Source organism: Phycodurus eques, chromosome 13, assembly GCF_024500275.1.
Source record: "Phycodurus eques isolate BA_2022a chromosome 13, UOR_Pequ_1.1, whole genome shotgun sequence".
Classification (NCBI taxonomy): domain Eukaryota; kingdom Metazoa; phylum Chordata; class Actinopteri; order Syngnathiformes; family Syngnathidae; genus Phycodurus; species Phycodurus eques.
This window is the reverse complement of record NC_084537.1, coordinates 1,763,861-1,786,381: the sequence shown is the minus strand read 5'-3', so window position 1 is coordinate 1,786,381 and position 22,521 is coordinate 1,763,861. Positions and strand designations below refer to the sequence as shown.

Genomic DNA, 22,521 nt, shown 5'->3' with positions numbered 1-22,521 from the left:
CCTAGCTGCCAGATCAGGAGCGGAGAAGGTCCTGAGAGGTCGTTCTCAGGAACTTGAAAGTCTAAATGGTTGCTTACATGCCTCCTGAAGTCAAATTTCCGTTCAACGCGACAGACTGTTATCATTGAAAACAATCTCCCCCTCCCCCCCGACCTTTTTGTCTATTTTAACTTCTCTTTAAACTCATCCAAATTGTGTTGACTGTTCATGAATGTTTTGATGAGCTCCATGTCCAAGTGTTATCTCTTCACATTTTTATATGAAATCTGCACACTGAAACAGTGGGATCGGCGTTCAGATCGGCTCTGCTCTTGACTCTCAAACTTGTTAAGAGGTATCTTTTTGCTCAGGCTCTAACATTCATGGCTATACCGCTGTGCTTTCGGGTTTCTCCCAGGATTCACGGAGTCGTCACTGTGGTGACACAAAGCCATTCTCACGGGACCGGGGTGAGTAGTGGCTCCTTTTCACAAGACATTATTATTAGATTTTATTATTATTTTTTTTTAAACGTTGTCCAGTGGTAACCCTCACACCACGAACTACAAGATGTCTCCCAGGGTTCCCCTACACAGCTACTCGAAAGACTGTATCACGTTTTCCTCGCAGTTCTGAGGTTCGGCTCCAGCCTTCTTGTGTGAGGTTTGTATGCTCTCCCCATGCTCGTGTCAGCTTTCTCCCGCATTCCAAATAATGCATGGCAGTAGTTACTAATGGGTGTCAAATCACATTTTTATTTTACTTTTTTTTTTTTTCTAAGGGACAACTACTCTCAGGTCAACTCGAATATTTTTATTGGGTGAATAAAGATTCCTCATGTTGTTGCCAAAACGTTCACTGTTGAAATCGCCTCTTCGGTGCGCGCTGTTCTGCTCCAATACTCTAGGTGTCAGCATCTCATTTAATAATCCTAAAAAACATGAGGCATACCGGAAGTGCCAAAGCAGCCTTGTACGGAAAATAAACCACTAGTCGAGTTAATTTTCGAACAAAAGCTGGCATTTGGAACACCACCGAACTTTTACAGACTCCCCCCCCCCAATTCTGTTAACAAGATGTTTAACAGACAAACGAGTCTATGGATGGGTGATGTATGCTTGAAGTCCTTTCATTTTTGTTTTTGCGTTAGCTTAGTTTTCATTTTAGCTCATTCTAGTTCGTTACACTAGCGAAGGTGATACGTTTACTTTTACAGTACACGATTATGCTACGTTCTAATTGCTTTAGCTGTGTGTAAGAGACAAATCACTTCAACCGGTTTGCGGGATGTGTTTTTTCATGTTCTTTTGTTTTGTTTTGGTACTGTACATGGCTGTTAAGTATCAAAACACCTTGCAAACGTCTTATTTTTATCTATCAAGACGCATCACTCCTTCATAACGACCCTTGGCTATGCGAAATCAGAGTTTTGCTACGCTTTGTAATGTTAACTAAAACATTTGTTTGCATGATGCGAAGAGTTCTTGTTCTTGATGGAATTATCTCTTGTGTACCCCCCCTTTGTTTAGTTGGACCCATACATGGATGAGAACTTCGTCAAACAGGCCTTTAGTACAATGGGAGAATCACCGTTTGGAGTCAAAATAATAACTCACAAGATAACAGGGTAGGCTACATACAAATATTCATATTACAGTATACACTATGGCAGCGGTTCTCAAACTTTTTACACCAAGTACCATCCATCCATTTTCCATACCGCTTATCCTCACTTAAGTCATTGGACATGACTTAAACACATACATACCACGCACTTTGAGAGTCACGCTGGCTTTGTGGAAGTGTGGATGTGCACCCACCACCTCCACAAGATGTCTTCTGTATTGCCTTAACATTTGTGTCCTGTTGTGCAGCGTTTCTGCAGGATACTGCTTTGTGGAGATGGCAGATGAAGCAAGCGTCGACCGTTGTGTTCAAAGACTTAATGGAAAACTGGTTCCTGGATCAAACCCGGTACGTCCTCATTGCAACTTACTTACTTTTAACTCTTTAAAATATAATGAATATAATAATTTCTCCGTTATGTATGTGAATGCTACTGACCTTCCTTTTTTCTGCAGTATTCATTCATTCATCTTCCATTCCGCTTATCCTCACTAGGGTCGCAGTAGTAGTCTCTGAATTACCAAGCAATATTTCCTTGTCACACTTGAGTGTGGATAGTGGAGCTCAATTAATAAATGTCCTCCTTTAGTTGTAATAGAAACAAAATACTTGCCGATAAGATCATGTAATGTGGTTTATGTTTTGCTTGATTAAAAATAGACCTGAATTCATTTAGGACCCCTAGGTACAGTATTAAGTGTACTATTTCCTTTTCTGCCGACAATTGTAACGCATTTATGCATTTACATGTGTTGGCATATGTTCACCATGGCTATAGTGAGTACATTTGACTGTGAATTAAGTGGAATTTTAGAAAAGATAGTGTCTAGTGTAGTGGTGCATGAAAGTTATGCTACCAATTACTGTTGGCCCTGTGAGCTGGCCAAGCTACTGGGCTCTGCTCTCCACTGGCCTTTATCTGCTGAGAGGCTTGTTGTACATGAATAAGCTTTGTTTGAAGCCGGTGAATAGAGTCTCTGGTAGCAACTAACTGAGGAATGGGCTAAAGGCTGGCCTGGTTGGAGGAGGTATGTAAACCTAAATAACCATGATAACATCTCTCTTTATTCCCAGCAATATCAGTGCTATACTACAGGACTATGCTGAGAGTGTGGTTGTCTTAGTGTGTGTTCTCTCTTCCATTCACAGCCTCGGAAGTTTAAGCTAAACTTTGCCACCTATGGGAAACGGCTGGAGGCCGGGTAAGTTTGGCGAATCCTAGACTGCTTACGTCCTTCTTGTGTATCGAGTAATTAATTTTTCTGCAACAATTCGTACTGAGAATAGGTAGAAAATAGTTTGTGTGTGTCACTCAGCATTTGCAAAGTCAAAGAAATGTCGGAAATATATTAACAGTGGTCCCAAAATTGTAAGTAATTGACAAACCCCCTGCCCCCAGGCAGTTTGACACTGAAGCTTCGATGCATGTGTCAAACCCCGAGCCCCAATTCCATAGAACCACTGCTTCGAAGTTTGCGGGTGACATATGACTCAAGAAGCAGCAACTGCTTCATTGCCTGTATGAACCACCTGACCGGTTAGCCATCCAATCAGGTGATTATAAGGTGACTCGTTGGCGCGTGATTAGTTTGGTGGTTCGTAACTACATTATGTCAAAGCAGGTTTTGCCGTATCTACAATCGGTAGAGCGTTGTCTTGTAATTGTAGGATCTTAGGATCTTCAATTCCTGTAACAAACCGGCACTTTCTTTTGTTACTCATATTGATATCTATTCATATATGGTAAAGATAATCCTAATCCTTTACTCTCATCTGTTTCAAGTAACAGAAAATGTTTGTATGCACGCCAACATCAGCTGTCCCTCCTGACCGTGTATGTTTCAAATTTGGAGAAGTGAACAAAAAAAGAAATCGGTTCAATCAAAAAAGTATGAAAAAGTGTTGTACCTCGATAAAAATCTGTTTTCCCCATTCCACATAATCACCCCCTGCCATAGTTACACAAGCACACCCAAACTATGATTTTTTTTCCCTCAATACTCTCATCAATAACACAATACGTAGACATTCATCTTTATTTGGAAATAAAATACGATCGGTCTTAGTGTGTGGGCACCAACGATTTTTTAAAATCCACTGCAGACTTGCGTCACTGTTGAGTCGTCTTTATTCTCGCGCGGGCGGCGACTGCGCTGACGTCACTGCGGCTATCCCGCACGCAGTTTGCCTTTATACTCGAGCGCAACCCACGTGCGCAGTTTAGAAAATGTACTGCAGTTCTCCTCCAAGTAGGGGGTGTTCTCGCTAAGGCTGGTTTTGGGTGGGACACCACAGGGTGGAGTTTCCTCTCCATTTTTTGGTCTTTTCCGGTAGCCGTTTTTACTTTACTTTCCGGAACAAGGACCAAAGCAACAACAATGGTGACTGTGGAACAGTGTCTGCTATCAAAATATGGCCCTAAATGACCAGATGTTACGTTTAATTAAGCTGCAAAATCGATCAAGAAGGCAGCGGCGTAGATGGTATGTAGAACCAAGGGGAACGCTGAGTACATCATCACAGCATGTGACTAAAACGGACCAATCACGAGATGATCTCCGCGGCATTCTACGCGCAGCAACAATTTTTGCTGTGCGCGCGTCAAGTGACGTGCGGCCCTATGCATCGGTCACGGGATGCAATGCGGGTGCCGCCGGCCGCACAAGCGCGGGTATATAAAGAGGCCTTTACTGATGCATCAAATAATGGAACCATTTTTTAAACAGTTGGCCCAGGTGGTTCACAAAAGCTGCATTTGCCAATCACTCGTTTAAACTGTAAATATACCAAAAACTCTGAGCCCAAAACCCTTCAATGTAATTTAAAACTCTTACTGTTACTATCGTACAACTTTGCTGCACCATTAAAAATCAACTGCATGCACTACAGTACAGGTACTGTAATGTATGTTGGTGCACAACAAATAAGAGTAGCGTGTGTCTTTCTACTTCTCCAAAGGCCTGATTTCTCAGTGTTTGTGGGAGACTTGGCCTCTGAGGTGGATGACTTCCAGCTCCACCAAGTCTTTAAGAGCTTTCCCTCCTGCAAGGGAGCCAAAGTAGTCACTGACCAGTACGGCTACTCCAGGTACATCAGCTTACAGTCAGACCCAACAGCAACTCCATGTGGATGAAATCTGTACTTGGTTATGGTGTATTCTATTTTGATATAAGTAATGAGTATTGTAGCAAATCTTACACAATAATCTTGTTTCTGTTGTCTAGTAGCTACTGGATAGCATCACAAGGGACCTTGATCCATTTTCACAAGAAGCCTGAAGAAATGTGTTTTTGCCATTTTATGCTAAAACTATTGTTTTCCCCATATAGGCTAAGCAAGAGCAACTCACAATTCAAGTGATGCTACTTCATGTTAAAAGTAAAACCACAAGTTTCAGTTCTACCATAATAATACCCATCTATATACCCTTCTCAATATGTTGTTTTTCATTTTGAAAGTATGGAATGTACAGAAGCATGGAGACGTGTTCTGACTGTTGTTTGCTTACAGAGGTTATGGCTTTGTCAAGTTTGGCGATGAAAATGAGCAGAAGAAGGCTATCGAGGAATGCCAGGGCACAGTGCTCGGGGGAAAGCCACTCCGGCTCAGTTATGCTGTGGCAAAGATGTAAGATATGCGTTCATCCTCGGCAGCATCATCATTTGACATTTGAAGAGCGAAAGCTCTGCTTTTGGAGTCACAGTATTTCATCTAACTTGTCACAAAAAAGTTGACCGCCGTACTTCCTGTAGCTTGCTCTACTGTTTTAGGACATAAAATGTTTTGGCACAGTATCCAGTTTGTTGCCACCCTCTCATGACAAGTCTAATATTAGCAAAGTGGACGGGAGCAGCACGAAGGAACAATTATAAAACATCCAATAGTATTTACAGTTGAAAGTTTACATACACTCTATGAAAAGACGTATGCCTTTTTTTTTTTTCTCTCTCACTGTCTGACATGAAATCATACTAAACATTTTCTGTTTTAGGTCAATATCACAATTATTTCTATTTGCTAAATGCTGATTTGCTTAAATAATAAAAATATGACAATCTAACGGGAGAGTTGAATGTAGGACTGCAGCTATCGAAATAACTTAGTACTCAAGTGTCTATCGAATAATCTAGTACTTGGATAAACTGTGTTTTTGCTTGGTTAAAGAGCAATTATGAAAAAAAAAGAGAAAAGACCTTTCACTTAACAAACAACCAATCGGTTTCCTTTTTTTATGGAATCAACAGTTTTTATTTCTTAAATTCACATTGCGCATAAAAGATAAGGTTATAAATTTAAAAATTTCTTTGTGGGTACATGACCCATTTTACCTTTGCCATGTTTTCACCGACATGACTCAAAAGTTTAGCATCTTACAGTTCAAATGTTCGTACACACTGGTGAGCGAAACCTACAAGCACCCTGTATGAAGTAATGTTATGGTTGCATTATACTGTATTTATCACCTTAGTAATAAACAAGCCACACATTCGTCAGTAGTCATAATTAACAGAAACTAGCCCTCCGCAAGGCACGGTGGTTAGCACGTCTCCCTCACAGTTCTGTGGTCACGGGTTCAAATCCGGCCTAGTCTATGTGGCATTTCCATGTTCTCCCCGTGCCTGTGTGGGTTTTCTCTGGGTACTCCGGTTTCCTCCCACCTTCCAACAACATGCATGGTAGCTTAAGTGAAAACTCAAAATTGCTCGTAGGTGTAAATGTGAGTGTGAATGGTCCTTTGTCTATGTGTGCTCTGTGATTGGCCGGCAACCAGTTCAGGGTGTACCCCGCCTCTCGCCCAGAGTCGGCTGAGGTAGGCTCCAGCACGCCCGCAGCCTTAGTGAGGATAAGCGGTTTGGAAAATGGATGGATGGATAGCCCTATGTTAGTAAGGTAGAGCAACGTTATGTTAGTAAGGTAGACAAACATTCATCTCACTGATTTGCACTATGTTACCTCGTCTTGGGTCCCACGGCGCGGCTTTATATCGGCATATTCGGCGGAGAGAATGGTCCGTGTTACGATGACATGCCATGGGTCCTCGCCTTACATTTCATTTTGAAATGATCCCACACTTTCGCCATTTTCTGTCTTTTGCGCTCGCATTTTCTTCTTCGTTTATTTCTTCCTGCGTCACCCGGCGCTGCCAACCAAGCTTCGCTTGACTTCTGCCGTGGTCACGTAAGCGCATTGTGTCATGCCCGTCAGCTATTCGCAGTTCTGCTTTTCAATGTGTTTCATGAGCCGCAAAATGCAAATTTTTTTTGACTCGGAAATTGCGATGGGAAACCGTTTATTTCGAGCCTTGTTTATTGTGAATTCTCTCTTTGAAATTAACATTACATTCCATTTCTTTATTCATCTGCTCTGCAGCCCGAAGACTAGCACCTGGGTGGGGCCGAGTCAGAATTACCAGAGCAACTACAGCCAGCCGCCATCAAGTTATTATGGGAACCCCAATGGTGGGGGTCAAGGTTACTACCCTCAGTGGGGCAACTATGATCAATACAACAGCTATAACAATGGTGGCTACAACAGCGGCTATAATAGCGGCTACAACAGTGGCTATAACTACAACTATGGCCACTACGGTTACACCCCACCCAACCATATGGTGCCGCCGCCCCCTTTTGGGTTGCCGCCCCCGTCGTCTCATGTAACAGGAGATGTACAGGTATGTGAGATTCAGTGACACTGCTTCCCAAATGAAAAGTCATCAAAGGATAGTGTTTCCAGAAATTCAGTCTTGGCTGAATTTTGCTTAGTTCATTACAAGGACTTCAAGCCAGGGACAAAAAATACCTAACCAGTAATATCGCCCTCTGACTTAGCAATAAATAAGCATGTCACGATAATTAGGATATCGACGTAGCGTTCGATAAATAAAATGTACACTATAGTTTTTCCGGACTCGATAAATTGTCATTGTTGTGGAGAGCCCTTGTGCAGCTTACACAGGGAGCGGACGGCGAGTTGGACGGCTGTGTCACTAGCCGCTAGCGAGCTCGTGGAACGTCGGTAGACCGGTGTCGGCTCTGTCCAATATTCTACAGCCCTGCTCCCTGTGCAGCGTGTAGCACCCACTTAAGGGAAAGTTAACTCTTTATTATTACATTTATTACTATCCTAGGAGTAAAGAGCTGGTGGGCTAAGGAGATAAACCGCTCGCTCCACTGTGGTGACATCGTTTAAAATGTCAGCGCCTCGCTCCGAGTTGTTTTGTGCGTTAGTCGCCAATCAACACACACGGGAAAGTTAACTGTTTATTAAGCATAACTTCATTGGGAAACATTGTTTCGCCAGTAGTTAACGACAGTGAATGTATTTTGACAGGTGAAGGGTTCTTCTCCAGTGCCTTCAGCAGACCAACCAGACAAGTCTGCGGCTCGAGGGCGGGCCTTAGTTTTCATGATTTCAGAGGCAGTAAAAAAAAAAAATATATATATATATATATTATTATTTATATTTGGGAAAATATATCGTCCTAAAAATTTTGCGTGACAGGGCGAGAAATAAATATGTTCATATGTTAATGTCTTGATATTCTTTGTCCATTGGCCCTCAGCAGAGCCCAGAAGAGACTGGAGATGGTGAGGATAGTACCGAAGGTAATAAACACTTTTGTCGCTCACTTTTACTGTGCAATGTAACAGATAAATATGTCTGATTACTTGTTAGACTTTTTAAAGGAGACATTATGCACTTAGTCACTGATGGTGACTTCAGTTACCTCTCAGTGACGGTGTGAATGTGAATGTGAGTGCGAGTGGTTGCCCGTGTTAATATTTGCCCTGTGACTGACTGCCGACCGGTTCAGGGTGTCGTCCGCCTTTCGCCCGAAATCAGCTGGGATAGGCTCCATCACCCCGCTACCCAGAACAGGATAAGCTGTATTGAGATTGGATGGATGGATATTATGCATTTTTTTCACAATTTAAAAACCTTCCCTTTTCTGATCAGTCATCAAAACACTTCAAGATTCAAGAATGATCACAGTTATAATTTTTCTTGCCTTGCTGAAATCAAGCGATTTTAGGGGCTTGCTCTTGCATGCAAGTAAGCCAGCCAACCCCATGTACTGCTGGGCCATTGGCCCCCGGGCCACCAGTTTGACACGTGTGGTCTGAGTGTAGAGAAACAGCGAGTGCCCTTAAAGACAATAAAAGCATTTGAACTCCAAGGTAGCTGTTTGTACACATATTAGACCAAGTACCACCACAAAAATGTGTCGGTACCGTGCGACCCCAAAAATAAACTCCTGTGAACATCCAAGGCATCCAGTAAGAGGACACACAGCCATGTCTGACCCAAAGCTTACACAGCAATCGCCAGTGGTGGTCCTAGCTTGAATGGCACCCTGTGTGTGAGACCCCCTTTCTTATAGTAGTAAGTGTCATTTAAAAAAAAAAATACAAAATTGGGTTAAGACAAGGTTTTATGATTACCGTCTACATCAACAAATGTTAACTATCACATCGTTTTTTAATCGCATCGCGACCACACTGAAATACATTGTATCAATCAGAATCCGACCAGATCTCATGCCAGAGATTCCCAACCCTAATAAAATACAGTCAAAAGAAATACAGAGGTTGAGGTATTTAGTCCTAAAAAAGGCATTTCCGGTAAAATACAACTGAGCTGCACTTAAATAACTGTCCTGTACTTGAGAAATAACAAAATGCACTCTGCATGAAAAGTAAAAATTACTGAACTGGATTGAAAAAAAGATTCAAGCTGTTGCAAAGCTAGAAGCTCCATTCTGTTTGATTGTATTTCATGTTTTAAATGTAGGTTTAAATTGTATTTACCTGAGTGATTCTTTCGCATACCACTAGAGAGAGCCTGCGTACCACACTGAGAATCGCTGCGACGTTATACTATACTGTGTGTATGCGGTGCATGGACACATCGCCAAACGCAAACCTCCCCTCGCTACGCAAGAGCGAACGGACTCATAACACAGTAAGCCGCTTGTCGTTATTTAGCTGTAATAATCCAAGTACTGTGTTAGTAACATTAACTATTGAATGTTACGTTTTTAGCATATTTTGGGGTAAGGGATCAGTGCACATAGAATGAAGATGTTGCTAATTTAGCCATTGTCCCTTGAATTTTATATATATATATATATATATATATATATATATATATATTTTTTTTTTATATATACACATTCTTTATTGTATGCAAGATAGTAAACATGCATGTCCAACATACAGTGATGACTGTTAAATGTTAGCTTCATATTTCTGCTACTAACTCTGACCGCAAGATTGATCAGCAACAACCCATGTCATTCACCCCTCGAGGAAAGGATTCATATTTATACACAAAATCAAAGTGGAAACATCTGCTTATGCCGGAAGAGCGTTTCCTACAGCCCCCTTCCCCACTTGTTCTTGGTCCATGTTCTTGGCGCAGTCGGGGAGACACGGCAAACCATGCTGCAGCATGTTGGATGTTCTATCTTGGAGGAGCGTGCGATTGATTTGGATTGTGATGATTAGTTGTGTTCAGAATATTAGTGTTTATATCAATGAAATTGTACAAAAATGTAGCCTTTTTTTCTTTACCAACATGTAACTATATAAACATTGACTCAACTGAAGGTGCTTTCCTGCCTGAACTAATATTTTGTTGTCTAAGTGCAGTTTTTGAGAACTGCTTCACCTCTGTGTTGCATGGAATTGACTTGAACTGCTAGGACGATTGGATTACATTCCACAATTCGTCTGCATTTGCAGAAGGTGCATATGTGAAGACAAGCAATCAGGATTTTGAGCTTTACTCTCAATTAAAAACTTTTTTTTTTTTTTAACACCACACTACATGTTTTGTTTGTACTCTCCTGCTTCTGAAGAAATGGTAATGTGATATACGTGGTTGTTGTTGGACAGTGTCTGTTAGTTTTTAGCATAACAAACATGCAGTACTCCGAGATCAACTGTGTTTAGTTCAATAATGCTGTGCTTGGTTGCTTATTCTTTGGTGGGGTTTTGCAGTGCCCTTCCAAGGATGTGACGTGGACCAGTGGAACACAGATTTTATGCAACGCAGCGAGGAGCTCTATAATGCCTTGATGGATTGTCACTGGGAGCCACTGGACTCCTTTGACTCTGCTATACCTTTACTCTCTTGATAAATGAAATTAGTCCTCAGGTCCTTCCTCAAACTTGACCCACAATCTCTTCTAATTGGTTGTTCAGGATCTCTGTACTTGTCTTTGCCTGCCCAAACACTGTGCCCACATACAGCTCTGAATTGTCATCATCAGATAGTACAAGTTGATTTTTATTCTTTACGATTGTGACAGTCTCACAATAAGGAGTGACATTACCCCTCATGACAGAGGGTGTGGGTCGTTTGGGCACAAAGTACTGAGGGCACCTTGTCTGATGTTCACATTCGTTGTTGCAGTGAACACAGAACATAGAAGTACAACTGAATTTGTATTCATGTTGAAATGGTCACCACAGAAAATTCTAGATGTTCACTCCGGGATGGTACTTATTTGGTATGTATATGCAGTCCATAGAATTATTCTTCATTCAATTTGTGAAGGAACTGAGGTAATTGTGGGGGAGGTTCTCTGGATGTGATTGTAAAGTAGCTAAGCAGTGTTGCAGTGTAAATCCCTTCGGCGTACGAGAGACTTCGGAGCGCTGTCATTCTGTTTCTTTGATAATTTCCGAAGGTCCCGGCTAAGTTATTGTAAGATGTCACAGCATCATCTATAACTGTTATTTCGGGTGACTATTTTGTAAACTGTATATAGATGTATCTTTTCTGGAAGTGTTTGGTCAATAAAAACATTTTAAAACGATCTCTTGGCCTAGTCATTTAAGATGGAGTTGATGGTAAAATGGGCAACCATGTGGGTCACCACTCGTGCTTAATGTACATGTACAGTGGGTACGGAAAGTATTCACACCCCCTTAAAATTGTCACTTATATTGCAGCCATTTGCTAAAATCATTTAATTTCATTTTTTTTTGCTAATTAATGTAGACACAGCATCCCATATTGAGAGAAAACTGACTGACTGTGAGCTGTAAGGTCTTCTATAGACAGGCGTGTGGCTTTCCTAATCAAGTCCAATCAGCAAAACCAAACACATCTGGACTCCAATGAAGGTGTAGAACCATCTCCAGGATGAGCAGAAGTGTCATGAGTGTCGCAGCAAAGGGTCTGAATACTTATGGCTGTGTGATATTTCACTTTTTCTTTTTTAATCAATCAGTAAAAATGTAAACAATTATGTTTTTTTTCCTGTCAATATGGGATGTGCTGTGTGTACATTAATGAGGGAAAAAAATAACTTCAATGATTTTAGCGAATGGCTGCAATATAACAAAGAGTGAAAGTTTTCAGGGGGTCTGAATACTGTACAGTTAGGCCCCAAATATATTCAATTCCTTGCCAAATTTGCGCTTTAATTTGGGGAATCGTTATATTGCGTGTAAATGACACAAAGTCAGATGTTTGAAGAGATATTGATAAACAAGTTTAGGAGGTATATGTTTTTGTATTTGTTTTTTTTTTTACATTTAAAGGTCCCACAATTCTTAGCCTCAGTACAGACACACCAATTGTTTAAAATTTTTAGTAGATTAAAATGTTCATCAGAACCCTTTACAATATTGTATTGTTCCCTCAACATTGTCAGATAAGTGGAGAGCAATGATAGCCCACATAACACAATTTAAATGACCTCCAGAGTGACATAGAAACCTCCAAGAATGTTTCACTCGTACTTGGCATCAATAATTGTTTTTAGTTGTGGGATGTTAAGCACACGACACTTTTGTCTCAAATTGTGTATTTTGATTCACTTGACAAAACGTTTGCTCTCACACAGCAGCAGTAAGTCAGGACACATCCACCATGATGATGCAGTGTGCAAATGGGAAACAATGTTTTATTTAAAACATTTTACATATTCAATCTTTTTTCCTGACAATTCTTTGCTGAGGTTATTTGATCTACTCACACTCCCTTTCTTACACCCACACTATATATGATATGAAATACAAGAGATGGAAAATTCAGCCTCGAAGTAGATTCAGTGGGACCTACAAAGCCAAGTTGGTCTAATTACAGTACATCTCTGTCCGCAATATGGATGTAGCCATTTCTGACATTTTCATTGTAATATTCCTATTTGTGTTGTCGCCCATGTACGACAGGTTTGTTTATTTATTTATTTATTTTATTTAATTACACTAGTATTTGCAGCTTCAACACAGAATTGAGAGAAATGCATCAACATATTTCTGTAAACCACCGTCTGACTGACAACAATGTAAAATTATTTGGTCAGAAATGAACCAATTTGACAAAGTCTTGACGAGTTGTTGAAGCTGTGTGGTAAATGAGCTTTATTTGTGAAGCGCTTTTCTACCTTCAAGATACTCAAAGCCCTTTTATACCCTCTTTCACCCACAAGAATTCATGAAAGATGAACAGTCTGATGGGAAAGTAACATCACACACCGATAAAGCAGCACTCGGATCAACTCAGGGTAAACTGGGGGGGATCCTGGGATGAAACCCACAACACCCGTGCACCCAGATCTCTGTGTTCCACGTCAGTCTTGGTTTTTGAGGAGTCCAAATCCAGGTCTCCCGGGACAGTACCAGCAGGGACCCTGACAGTACCACCCTTGATACAATCCCCTCCAACTCAAACAACCAAGAGCCCCTCCTATCAGCTGGGTGGGGAATTGAGGGAAGTAGGCGAGGAGACAGAGGAGCAGGAAGAGCCAGAGGCTGAGCAGGAGAACACAGAACAGGAAGAGGATCCTAAGCGGGGCGTCAGAACATCCACCGAGGCTCAGATAAGGGCCAAACACCGCTGTTTCCTCGGCGAGCAGCAGGCAGCAGAGACACAGGAGGAAGACATCCTCTGAAACCTCATATCCTCTCCACAGCATCCCATCTTTGAGGCATTCCGCCTTGCTCTCGCCTTCTCGCAACACTAACAGAGGCTGACTGTCGTCGTTCTCCGGGTTGCCCGGTAGGGGCTCGTAGCAGCTTCCTGTAGCGTTTTCGAGAACGTCGAGAAGTTTGCAGAAGACGAACCACAGTCCACCAGCGACTCCGAGCCGGGAGAGATGACGGAAGGACAGTGAGAGGGAACGACGGGTGGAGAATGACAGAAGGAATACAAAGGATCCAACGAAAACGCACGTCCATCCCCAACCAGATCGCAAAAACATCCTGGAAGAACAAGTAATGAATAAGTAGCAAGAGCATTTCGATAAAGTAGCCTCTACAGTGTCAGTACTGTGGACTACCGGTTAGTACGTCTGCCTCACAGTTCTGAGGTTTTGGCTTTGAAATTTTGCCTCTGGTCTCTCTATGTGGCGTTAGCATGTTCTCCCTATGCTAGTTTGGGATTTCCCCAGGTACTTCCTCCCACACTTCAAGAACATGCATGTTCGGGACATTGAGGAGTCTAAATTGTCCGTAGATGTTAGAGTTTCTAGATGAATGGAAGGTGACCAGTCCAGGGTGTACCCCATTGTTCAAATGTTTCTGTAATCCAACAAACTAGATCAAGGTAATACCACCAGTGTGGAGATAATCCAAAGGTGTTGGTGTCAATCACATTCACAACATCCTCACTCTAATGCATCACTCTCGGGAAAACGGGAAGTAGCCTCACCTGTACAGGAAGTGGCTTCTCTTGGCAAATATGCTGTGCTGGGACACCCAGAGACTGAGCGCCGGGCCGAACACCACTGTGACAGACAACGCGAGGTGGAAGTGCCGACGGAACAAAGGGTTTCCCAACAGGTGGGCGGCCAGGTCCGTCAAGACCACCAGCACTGCGTTGAGGATCATCTCTACCCGCAACTAAACTTCTGACCGGGTTCCTGTTGCTGTCTTGAATGTAGTCCTTCACAGTCCTATCAGCATGGACTAATTCACGTGATGAGATTTGAATCCACGCTAGAATTCCCTTGATGTCAGACAAATTATTTGCATAGTAAAGATAGTTAACCTAGACACATACAATCACGGTTGACCAAATACTTAGCTATGATTCCTTGCCGCAATGATAGAAAACAAATGAAGATCTTGCAGAGATTCAAAGCTCCCGTGACTCAGTTAGCTGCCTCTGTGCGGGACAACAGGAACCAGCCAACTGGTTTGTGGCACTTCGGACTCCAAATATGTGCACGCTTAAATCCACCCGTGAAATTCTTCAGTCCCGGTAAGAAGGGCTGACTCCCGGCGGTATCGAGTGTCTGCGAGCAGTTTGAACTGCAGGAGAAACTCGAGATGCTGTCCATCTTCTCGGACATTGTACAGCAATTTCCCACGAGTCAATTGCTGTGTGAGAGCTGACCCGAATCCCTCGGCAAACTGCAACCTTGACAGCTCCTACTCCAAGATCCCATGCTAAACACAAAACAATGCACAACATGGTCTGGACCTGCGCATGTCGTAGCATTTGAAAATCAAAGAACTGTCAAACAAAGTGGACTGATTATTTGTTGACGTTATTTGACCTGATGTACAAGCATAAGGAAAAAAAGAACACATTAAGTCATGAATTCAACATTTGCAAATTATGTTTAATAATATGAATGTTTGTGTGTGTGCGTTTTTATTAATAGCACTAACCTTTAAACTGAATCCAGGCTAAAGCTCAACAGCTGCGACAGTCCATCTGGTTCACTTTGTGGGTGGGCGATCTGGGCTGAATATTATAGCACAATATTTTAAGAAATGTAAATTGTTACTATTTAAGGTACAATTTTACAGTGATTGCATCTTGCAGTCAGCATTTATTAATGCAAACTACCTATATCTACCTCATCTATACCCAACAAATTACATCTTGATTGAAGTTACGTTTCTTCTCAGCTGGTTCAACACAGCTTTTCTCACCTTTCCCAAAAAAAGGGCATGTTAGCTGTTAATAATAATAATACAAAATGTTAATAACCTTTTAGTAGACAAGAGACAGTAGAAGCGCTTTAAGAATATTTTGAGCTAGTATTTACAAAAGCGGCATGATGGGTGAGCGGTTGGCACGGTGCTTCCCAATTCTGAGCTCGAGGCTAAGAGCACGCCCTGAAACCGGAGGGTCTCCGCTTCATATCCCCCGAGCGTGTCGTCGTCGTCTGCCTGGGCGAGACATTTAAACCGCATCGCCTATGAATGAATGTGGTTTGATGTTGGGCGTAGGGGCTGTAGGTGCAGAATGGCAGCCACGCTTCTGTCAGACTGCCCCATGGCTAAAGGTTGTAGGAGGCTATACAAGTAATGAACCTAGAATACATTTCATCAGTGAAAAGTTCTATATTTTAATATTACGTTAGCTTAACTCAAGACTAAATTATAGAAGTGAATGTGAGTGCGGATGGCTGTTTATCACGTGCCCTGCGAATGACCGGGGACCAGTCCAGGGGAAACAACGCCTCTTATTCAAAGTCAGCCGGGATAGGCTCCATCTCGCCTGCGACCCTCACGAGGACAAGCGCTATAGAAATGGAGAAACGTTTTAAGGATTGGCACGCTGTACACCAGCATCTTAGGGATTTAGTCACTCTTGCAACATCAGAACTGCTTTTCCAATCTGAATGCTTAATGCTCACATTTGGACAAATAGCGTCACAGTCGCTGCATATTTGTGGACATCACACCCAGGATCGGAGTTCTCCCGCATTCCCAAGGTGCTGTATTGGGCTGAGACCTGTTGACGGGGCAGACCATTTCAAGACCGTTTCCTGCAGGGTGTAGGATGAGGAGAGGAGTGCACTTCGCTGAGCTCATAAAGGGATGGACATGGTCAGGAGTGCCCTCTTGTGTGCTCTTCTGCTGTTGCTTTCCTCACATTTTACATGCGCAGTGAGACCTTCCCTTAGGCGCGGATCAGACTCCAAGACAAATTTGGACTTTCACAATTGTCACTATGTCAGACTACTGCCGTAAAATCTTGCCGTATCTCGCTCAGACAGTGGCAACATGACACCGCCCTGTCCCATCTTTTACAATCACTGAGCTTTTTTATGCACGCCTCCCTTGTGACATGTAGTTATTCACTCCATCCTCAGACCCCCCAATGTCAGACCACATCTAATTAGGTTGGCATAGGGGGCACATTCTCATGCTCAAACAATCTTTGATAATATGAGGTTTCTGTCAACAAATACTACACTAATCAGTCTCTCCTAGCAAAACCTTCACTCGCACTGCCAGAAAATGCAACCGTGCTCTCTCTCTCTCTCTGTGTGTCTGTCTCTCTCTCTCTCTCTCTCTCTCTCTCTCTCTCTCTCTCTTACACACACATTCAACCACTGTGGGAGTGTTTACAGCTGACTTCTGTCACCGCCAGCCAGCCAGTTAAAGCGGCTCATCTCATTCCCTTTAAACGTGCGTAAGATGTATGAATGGAGCATTGTCACGGTCATTGTCCACCACGGTGTGGAAACAGACAATGTGAGCGGGTATACAGAATGAGCTGGTGATAACACTGCTGACTTAAATATGTCTGAACTCAGTATCTGTCGGTCTGTGCCCTGATTAAATTCACCAAAATCGCATTGGACCAGCGGTCTATCTTGCACCGGTATTTCGGTGTGGTCTGAGCAGGCGTAAATTTAGATTGATTTTCTGCCGCCAAATTGTCACAAATTGTCATGTCCAAGGACACACCCTCTGCTCTGTCGAAACGCCCATCTTGGTGCAGACTAGTCTGGCAAACGAGCAACTACGCAGCAAGCCTAGCACTGGCATGAAAATCAGGACACGCACCCCGCTGCGAAAATATATCATGAAACATTTCCGCTCCTGTGGTCTAAAAACACATTTCTCCGAGTGGAGAATGAATTCTCGCACATTGTCGTGGAAGCGCCAAATGTCAGGCACTTTTGAAAGAAGTCTGCTCACTTGGCATCGGCTTCACATGCGTGCGGTACAGTACTTTGACAGGAAGTGATGTGGCCATATGCAATTGAGCAACACTGTTTTTCTTCTTTTAGATTTTGTTTTTATTCTTCTTTATCTTTATCGCACTGTTAGTGATTTGAATATATGGATTGAGACAGATTACAATAAAATAAATTCCACCCCCTAATTTGAGTAGCTGGAAGATAATTGTGTGCAGTTCTACAGGTGTACGGACATAAATGAGGTCGATGGATCAGCACGATGGAGGTTAACAATTCCATCATTCGGAGCTCATGTTTATTATATAAACAAGTCTGCCTCAGAGGGGAGAGGTTCTGGTTTTGAATCTTGGCTTTCTGGCGCTTTCATGTTCTCACTGGGGTTTCGTGTTGACAGATGAAGTCACCAATCAAAATGCAGCTTCATGCTCCACAGCATTTCATAGCAATCCCAAACTACACCAACATACAAACACGAGTATTCGGACCCATTTATTATCGATTATTCTATCAACCAAAAGCTACTCTAACTTCTTATATTTTGGTACGACACAAATAATACCAAACAAATAATTGTTATTATGTTATCTTAGCATTCAACAGCCATCCCTGTATTGTCCTTTTTGTTTCTCTTGATTCATTAATTTATGAGCTTCCCTTAATAGCTTGACAGCGACCGTTTCCCCCCCCAGCGATGTTTGTTACATCAGCTGTCAGACAATCGACTGCGCGCATGACCACTTACATGTCCGTCCAAGTCTGATAACATATCAAGTGATATTGTTGAGGGATGCGCATGCCCCAACAGCAATGTCCTGGGGGGTGAGAGTGGATGTAGAAGGGGCGTCCGGACAGTGATGACTGGTAGTTGGCACAGTCGCCTTACTGGTTTAAAATGAGTCACCTTGGATCTTCTTTGCGTGTGAACGAGCGGGATCTTTTAGGGGTTCTCCAGCTTTGGTCCACAGCCCCCAAATGCATGTTATGTTTATTGAAGACTCCAAGTTTCCCATCGGTGTGAATGGCTGTCCGTCTCCATGTGTCAGCCCGATGATTGACACGTGTCAATGCCCCAGCAGCTAATGGATGGATTGACATTTTCAGTTCATTCTATAAGAGATGCTGCTGACCCTGGGAACTCACTGTTTCCTTCTTCTTTTTGTTCGAACTCCAAGCAAACATGAACGTTTTTAGCTACATTGACATTTTGGAAAACATTTTGGACAACATTCATTTCATGTTGAAAACTTTAGGGAGCTATTTATTTGTTTTAGTTTCCATTTAACCTCTTAAGAGGTGACCCTGCGAGCTCCTTGCACGTTTTGTTAGAATTTTAAAACAAAGATATCTATTGTTTGAGATGGAAAAAACAACAACAATTTTTGTTGCAAAGCTGAAAGCAAATTAACACATTTAGCAGGCATTTAAACCATCACATTTTTGAATAATACAAAACTTCTATGCGAATATTTTCCCTTTTACTCCAAATAAATAGCTTCTAATATTGATTATCTGCCTCCCCTTGACTAGCAATAATGGTTATCGGTGTTTGCGCTGAAAAAAACAAAACATTGAGTTGGTCTATCTCTCCAATTTTTATTTTTACATTGTAAAACAGGAGGACATGTTAGCAATGACATTAATGATCGGTTCCTGCCATTGCTCAAGTTAGGGAGAAGTAATATTAATATGATTAAGTTGCTCGCCGAAGCTGTTTTTCTGACTTTTTCCCTTTTTTAATTTTCAGGTTGTATTATAAAGAGACTGGATATTTACATCTGACTTGGAGCATTGCTAAAAGGAAATGTAGTCATGGCCTAGAATATTTACGGAAAGCGCATGTTAGGGTTGATCCAAATGATTATTTCAGCAATGGCAAAGTTTTCCTGATTTGACAGACCGCCACTATTGATTCGGCACCTCATGGGAAAATGTTCGCCAATAGCGAGCGGTTGGCAATTCTGAGGTTGGGGCAAACTGCAAAAGGTGCTGGGGGCAAACTGCAAAAGGTACTGGTTAGACTTTGCTAGAAAACATACGCCTTTATAAGGTTCATCTTAATCTTTTGCTTATTCCCTATTTAAAAATGGACGCTCAGGCACATGCCGTGGCCCTCACACTTCAGATCTATTAAAAATCATGTGTGGCGGTGTGGTCACAGCAACTGTCGGCGCTCTAATCTTACCACTAATCCTACGAAAGCATTGACGGACAACGCAGGCAGCTGCCTGCTCAATCCGAATCGGCTCTGCCTTTTCCTGCTGCTGAATATATTCCGTAGGGTGGAGCCAAAAAAAAAACTTAGGCTCATAAAAAAAGACGAGATGGAAGTATTGACTGCAAGTCGGAAATGCAAGCTGATCTGAATTCCAATCATATCGTGCAGTACCATGACAGTACATGCCTGTGGGCAAAAGTCCAATATTCTAAAAAGCAATCATAATTTCAGCGACGCAGGATATAAAATCAATAACTGGTAAATAACAACATTAATAATAATAATAATAATAATATCGGGAGCAATGTCAGGATAGTTGCCAGGTCTGCCAGTCAGCTGTTGTTTTGCCTGTGCATGGTTGGGATCAACTACTAGAGGAGCGACCTCATCTGCTATCAGGTGTAAATGCCATTGAGAAGTGAAGCCTTTCAAATAGTATCTGTATCGTGTCTATGCTGCGGAATAGTGAGGTCGGGAACCATATCCAAGTGGAAGGTTTATAAATATCAATCAGATGTGCTGCAATAATAACCAAAGAGAACAACGTACGGAGCAGTGCTGTTTTGAGTCCTAACTGTTAAGGCCAAAGACAAGACATCTCACCGATCATTTTGGGAGTGGAGAACGAGACACGCCGAGACCGTCACAAGCCCAACACCGACTATAGTAAATGTCTGCTGGTCCTAAATTCTCTTTGGTGGCAGGTTTATGTGTGTCATATTTTTGGTAATATGATGACAGCGTTTGTAAAAACCCATACGTGTTATCGTGTGAGTCGGGGAGTGTAAAGCTAGTTTACGAGTTCTACTCGACGTTGCAAAGACTGAAAAAATAGCCAATTTAGTTCATTTGGCATAAGCTACACCCAAAGTGTAATAGATGCCGCATGACTGCCAACAGTCCAAAGCGTCATAAACTCTTGCTTCTATATGTCAGTTTCTTTGCATTTTGACTGTGTCCATTCCACACGAGTATGGACACTTACACTCAAAATGACTCATATCCTTGACACGTACGCTACCAACCCAAAGTTTTAGAACGCGGCAATTCTTTTGTTTTGTTTTAAATTGAAAGTCAAGCAGATCAAGTCCAAAAAAATAGCTTGAAATTTTACAAAGATATGCGTTGAACTGCCAGAGGCAAACAAAACAAACAAACAACAGGTAAGGTCACCCAAAAATGAAATGTACATTTCAGAAGAAACCAAACGGCAGACTTTATGTCCAGAGTGGAAGAAAATGCAACCAAGCAGTGCCACGCATCAACGGGAATTGGGAAGAACCCTCGGAAGAATATTCGATTTCCATTCACAATGTGTGTCGAACGTGGCTATTTCAATTTGGAATACGTTTTCCTTAGCCATTGATTCCAAGCTTTCTTTTGAAACTTTAATTATTTGCTTTTATTTGAGAATACGATGAGACACTGAAGCACATGAATTTGTATTTTAAAAAAGCTGCAAAAGTTGGTGTGCTCCAACTGATTGTGTAGGTAAGAGTTACATAGTAGGAATCTTTATTAGTTTTTTTCTGAACAACTCATAATGCCGATACATTTCATAGGGATACAAACGTACGATTACACAAGCGATCTCATATATGCTGTCAATGTTAAAGGTGAGCTCACGCGAGGAGTGCAGCTGCACGAATTGCCGTTCAGCTGCTCTTGAACAGCTGAGCGCATGTCATGACGTTCGACAGAGGGACATATTAAAACGTGTATCATTCACGATTCATCCCTTTCAAGTATGTCCACGCGTTATATTTCTTTCATCGGTGCGAGAGGCCGCACAGCTGATGACAGAGGAACTGACAGACAGAGGAATAACAGAAAGGAGCCCTGCACCGAGGGTACGACGGAAGGCCGTGCTCATTTGCCGCTGACCAACCGCGTAAGTCTGTCACAGCGCTGTCACTCAATAGGTCAATTAGCACACGACAACACCTGGCTCTTTAAAGCAACGAAGAAGAAACAGACACTCTTCACTTACTTGTAGTGTCAACATTTACCCTAACATCCTCTCTCGCAGATGAGAATAGGAGCGCCGGCTGAGATTTGAGCTCCGATGAAATAAAGCCATTCGGACCGCTCCACTTGAAATTGTTGTAGAACTGGCATCCTTTTCCTCCACAATTTCTTTTTTATTTTTTTGAATATTAACAGTAGAAAGCTCAGTGAGGACTTCTCCTCTAGTTTATGCCAATGGTGTTTGATGGATTCCAGGTTTCCGCACCAAACTTTCTGGATCTATATGCTGCAAAATAAATCATTTTATATATATTCTATATTATATATTCTCCCCGTGCCTGTGTGGGTCCCCCCCTCCAAAAAAAAAACCCATGCGTGGTAGGTTGATTGAAGACACTAAATTGCCCGCAGGTGTGAATGTGAGTGTGAATGGTTGTTTATTTATGTGTGCCCTGCGATTGGCTGGCAACCAGTTCAGGGCGTACCACGGCTGTCGCCCGAAGATAGCTGGGATAGGCTCCAGCATGCCCGGGTCCCGAGTGAGGATAAGCGGAACAGAAAATGGATGGTTGGATGGATGGATATATAGTGGGTACGGAAAGTTTTCAGACCCCTTTCCATTTTTCACTCTCTGTTATATTGCAGCCATTTGTTAAAATCATTGAAGTTCATTTTTTTCCTCATTAATGCACACGCAGCACCCCATAGACAGAAAAAAATTTCAATTGTTGAAATCTTTGCAGATTTATTAAAAAAAGAAAAACTGAAATATCACACAGCCATAAGGATTCAGACCCTTTGCTGTAACACTCGTATATTGAACTTGGGT

At 42.2% G+C, this 22,521-nt stretch overlaps 2 protein-coding genes across 5 annotated transcripts; one reads left to right on the top strand and one right to left on the bottom strand.

Annotated features, from left to right (window-relative positions):
* Window positions 1-927: 927 nt before the first annotated feature.
* trnau1apb (tRNA selenocysteine 1 associated protein 1b) lies at window positions 928-11,428 on the top strand. Of its 4 annotated transcripts, none has more exons than XM_061694577.1 (9): window positions 928-1,091; window positions 1,509-1,606; window positions 1,854-1,953; window positions 2,755-2,807; window positions 4,564-4,692; window positions 5,116-5,232; window positions 6,976-7,276; window positions 8,171-8,210; window positions 10,608-11,428. In XM_061694577.1, exons 1-9 carry the CDS (start codon window positions 1,056-1,058, stop codon window positions 10,742-10,744), a joined length of 1,011 nt encoding a protein of 336 aa, XP_061550561.1. In that variant the 5' UTR covers window positions 928-1,055; the 3' UTR covers window positions 10,745-11,428. The 4 variants fall into 4 exon arrangements, with proteins under 4 accessions (XP_061550561.1, XP_061550560.1, XP_061550563.1 ...); XM_061694576.1 differs by having other exon boundaries at window positions 8,168-8,210; XM_061694579.1 differs by lacking the exon at window positions 10,608-11,428 and adding an exon at window positions 9,441-9,567.
* A 1,526-nt stretch (window positions 11,429-12,954) lies between these two features.
* Window positions 12,955-14,728, bottom strand: fitm1l (fat storage inducing transmembrane protein 1, like). Its single transcript, XM_061694702.1, has 2 exons — window positions 14,272-14,728; window positions 12,955-13,823 (listed from the first exon to the last, which is right to left on the bottom strand). Exons 1-2 carry the CDS (start codon window positions 14,448-14,450, stop codon window positions 13,193-13,195), a joined length of 810 nt encoding a protein of 269 aa, XP_061550686.1. The 5' UTR covers window positions 14,451-14,728; the 3' UTR covers window positions 12,955-13,192.
* Between the last annotated feature and the right edge of the window lie 7,793 nt (window positions 14,729-22,521).

What these genes read in the sequence shown, in the direction of transcription:
- trnau1apb (XM_061694576.1), top strand. Translation starts at nt 1,056, where the DNA reads ATGTTTAACAGACAAACGAGTCTATGGATGGGTGAT. An exon ending in GGGAAACGGCTGGAGGCCGG is followed by an intron (nt 2,808 to 4,563) that starts GTAAGTTTGGCG and finishes ACTTCTCCAAAG; the next exon opens with GCCTGATTTCTCAGTGTTTG. An exon ending in GACCAGTACGGCTACTCCAG is followed by an intron (nt 4,693 to 5,115) that starts GTACATCAGCTT and finishes GTTTGCTTACAG; the next exon opens with AGGTTATGGCTTTGTCAAGT.
- fitm1l (XM_061694702.1), bottom strand. Translation starts at nt 14,450, where the DNA reads ATGATCCTCAACGCAGTGCTGGTGGTCTTGACGGACCTGGCCGCCCAC. An exon ending in AGAAGCCACTTCCTGTACAG is followed by an intron (nt 13,824 to 14,271) that starts GTGAGGCTACTT and finishes TTGTTCTTCCAG; the next exon opens with GATGTTTTTGCGATCTGGTT.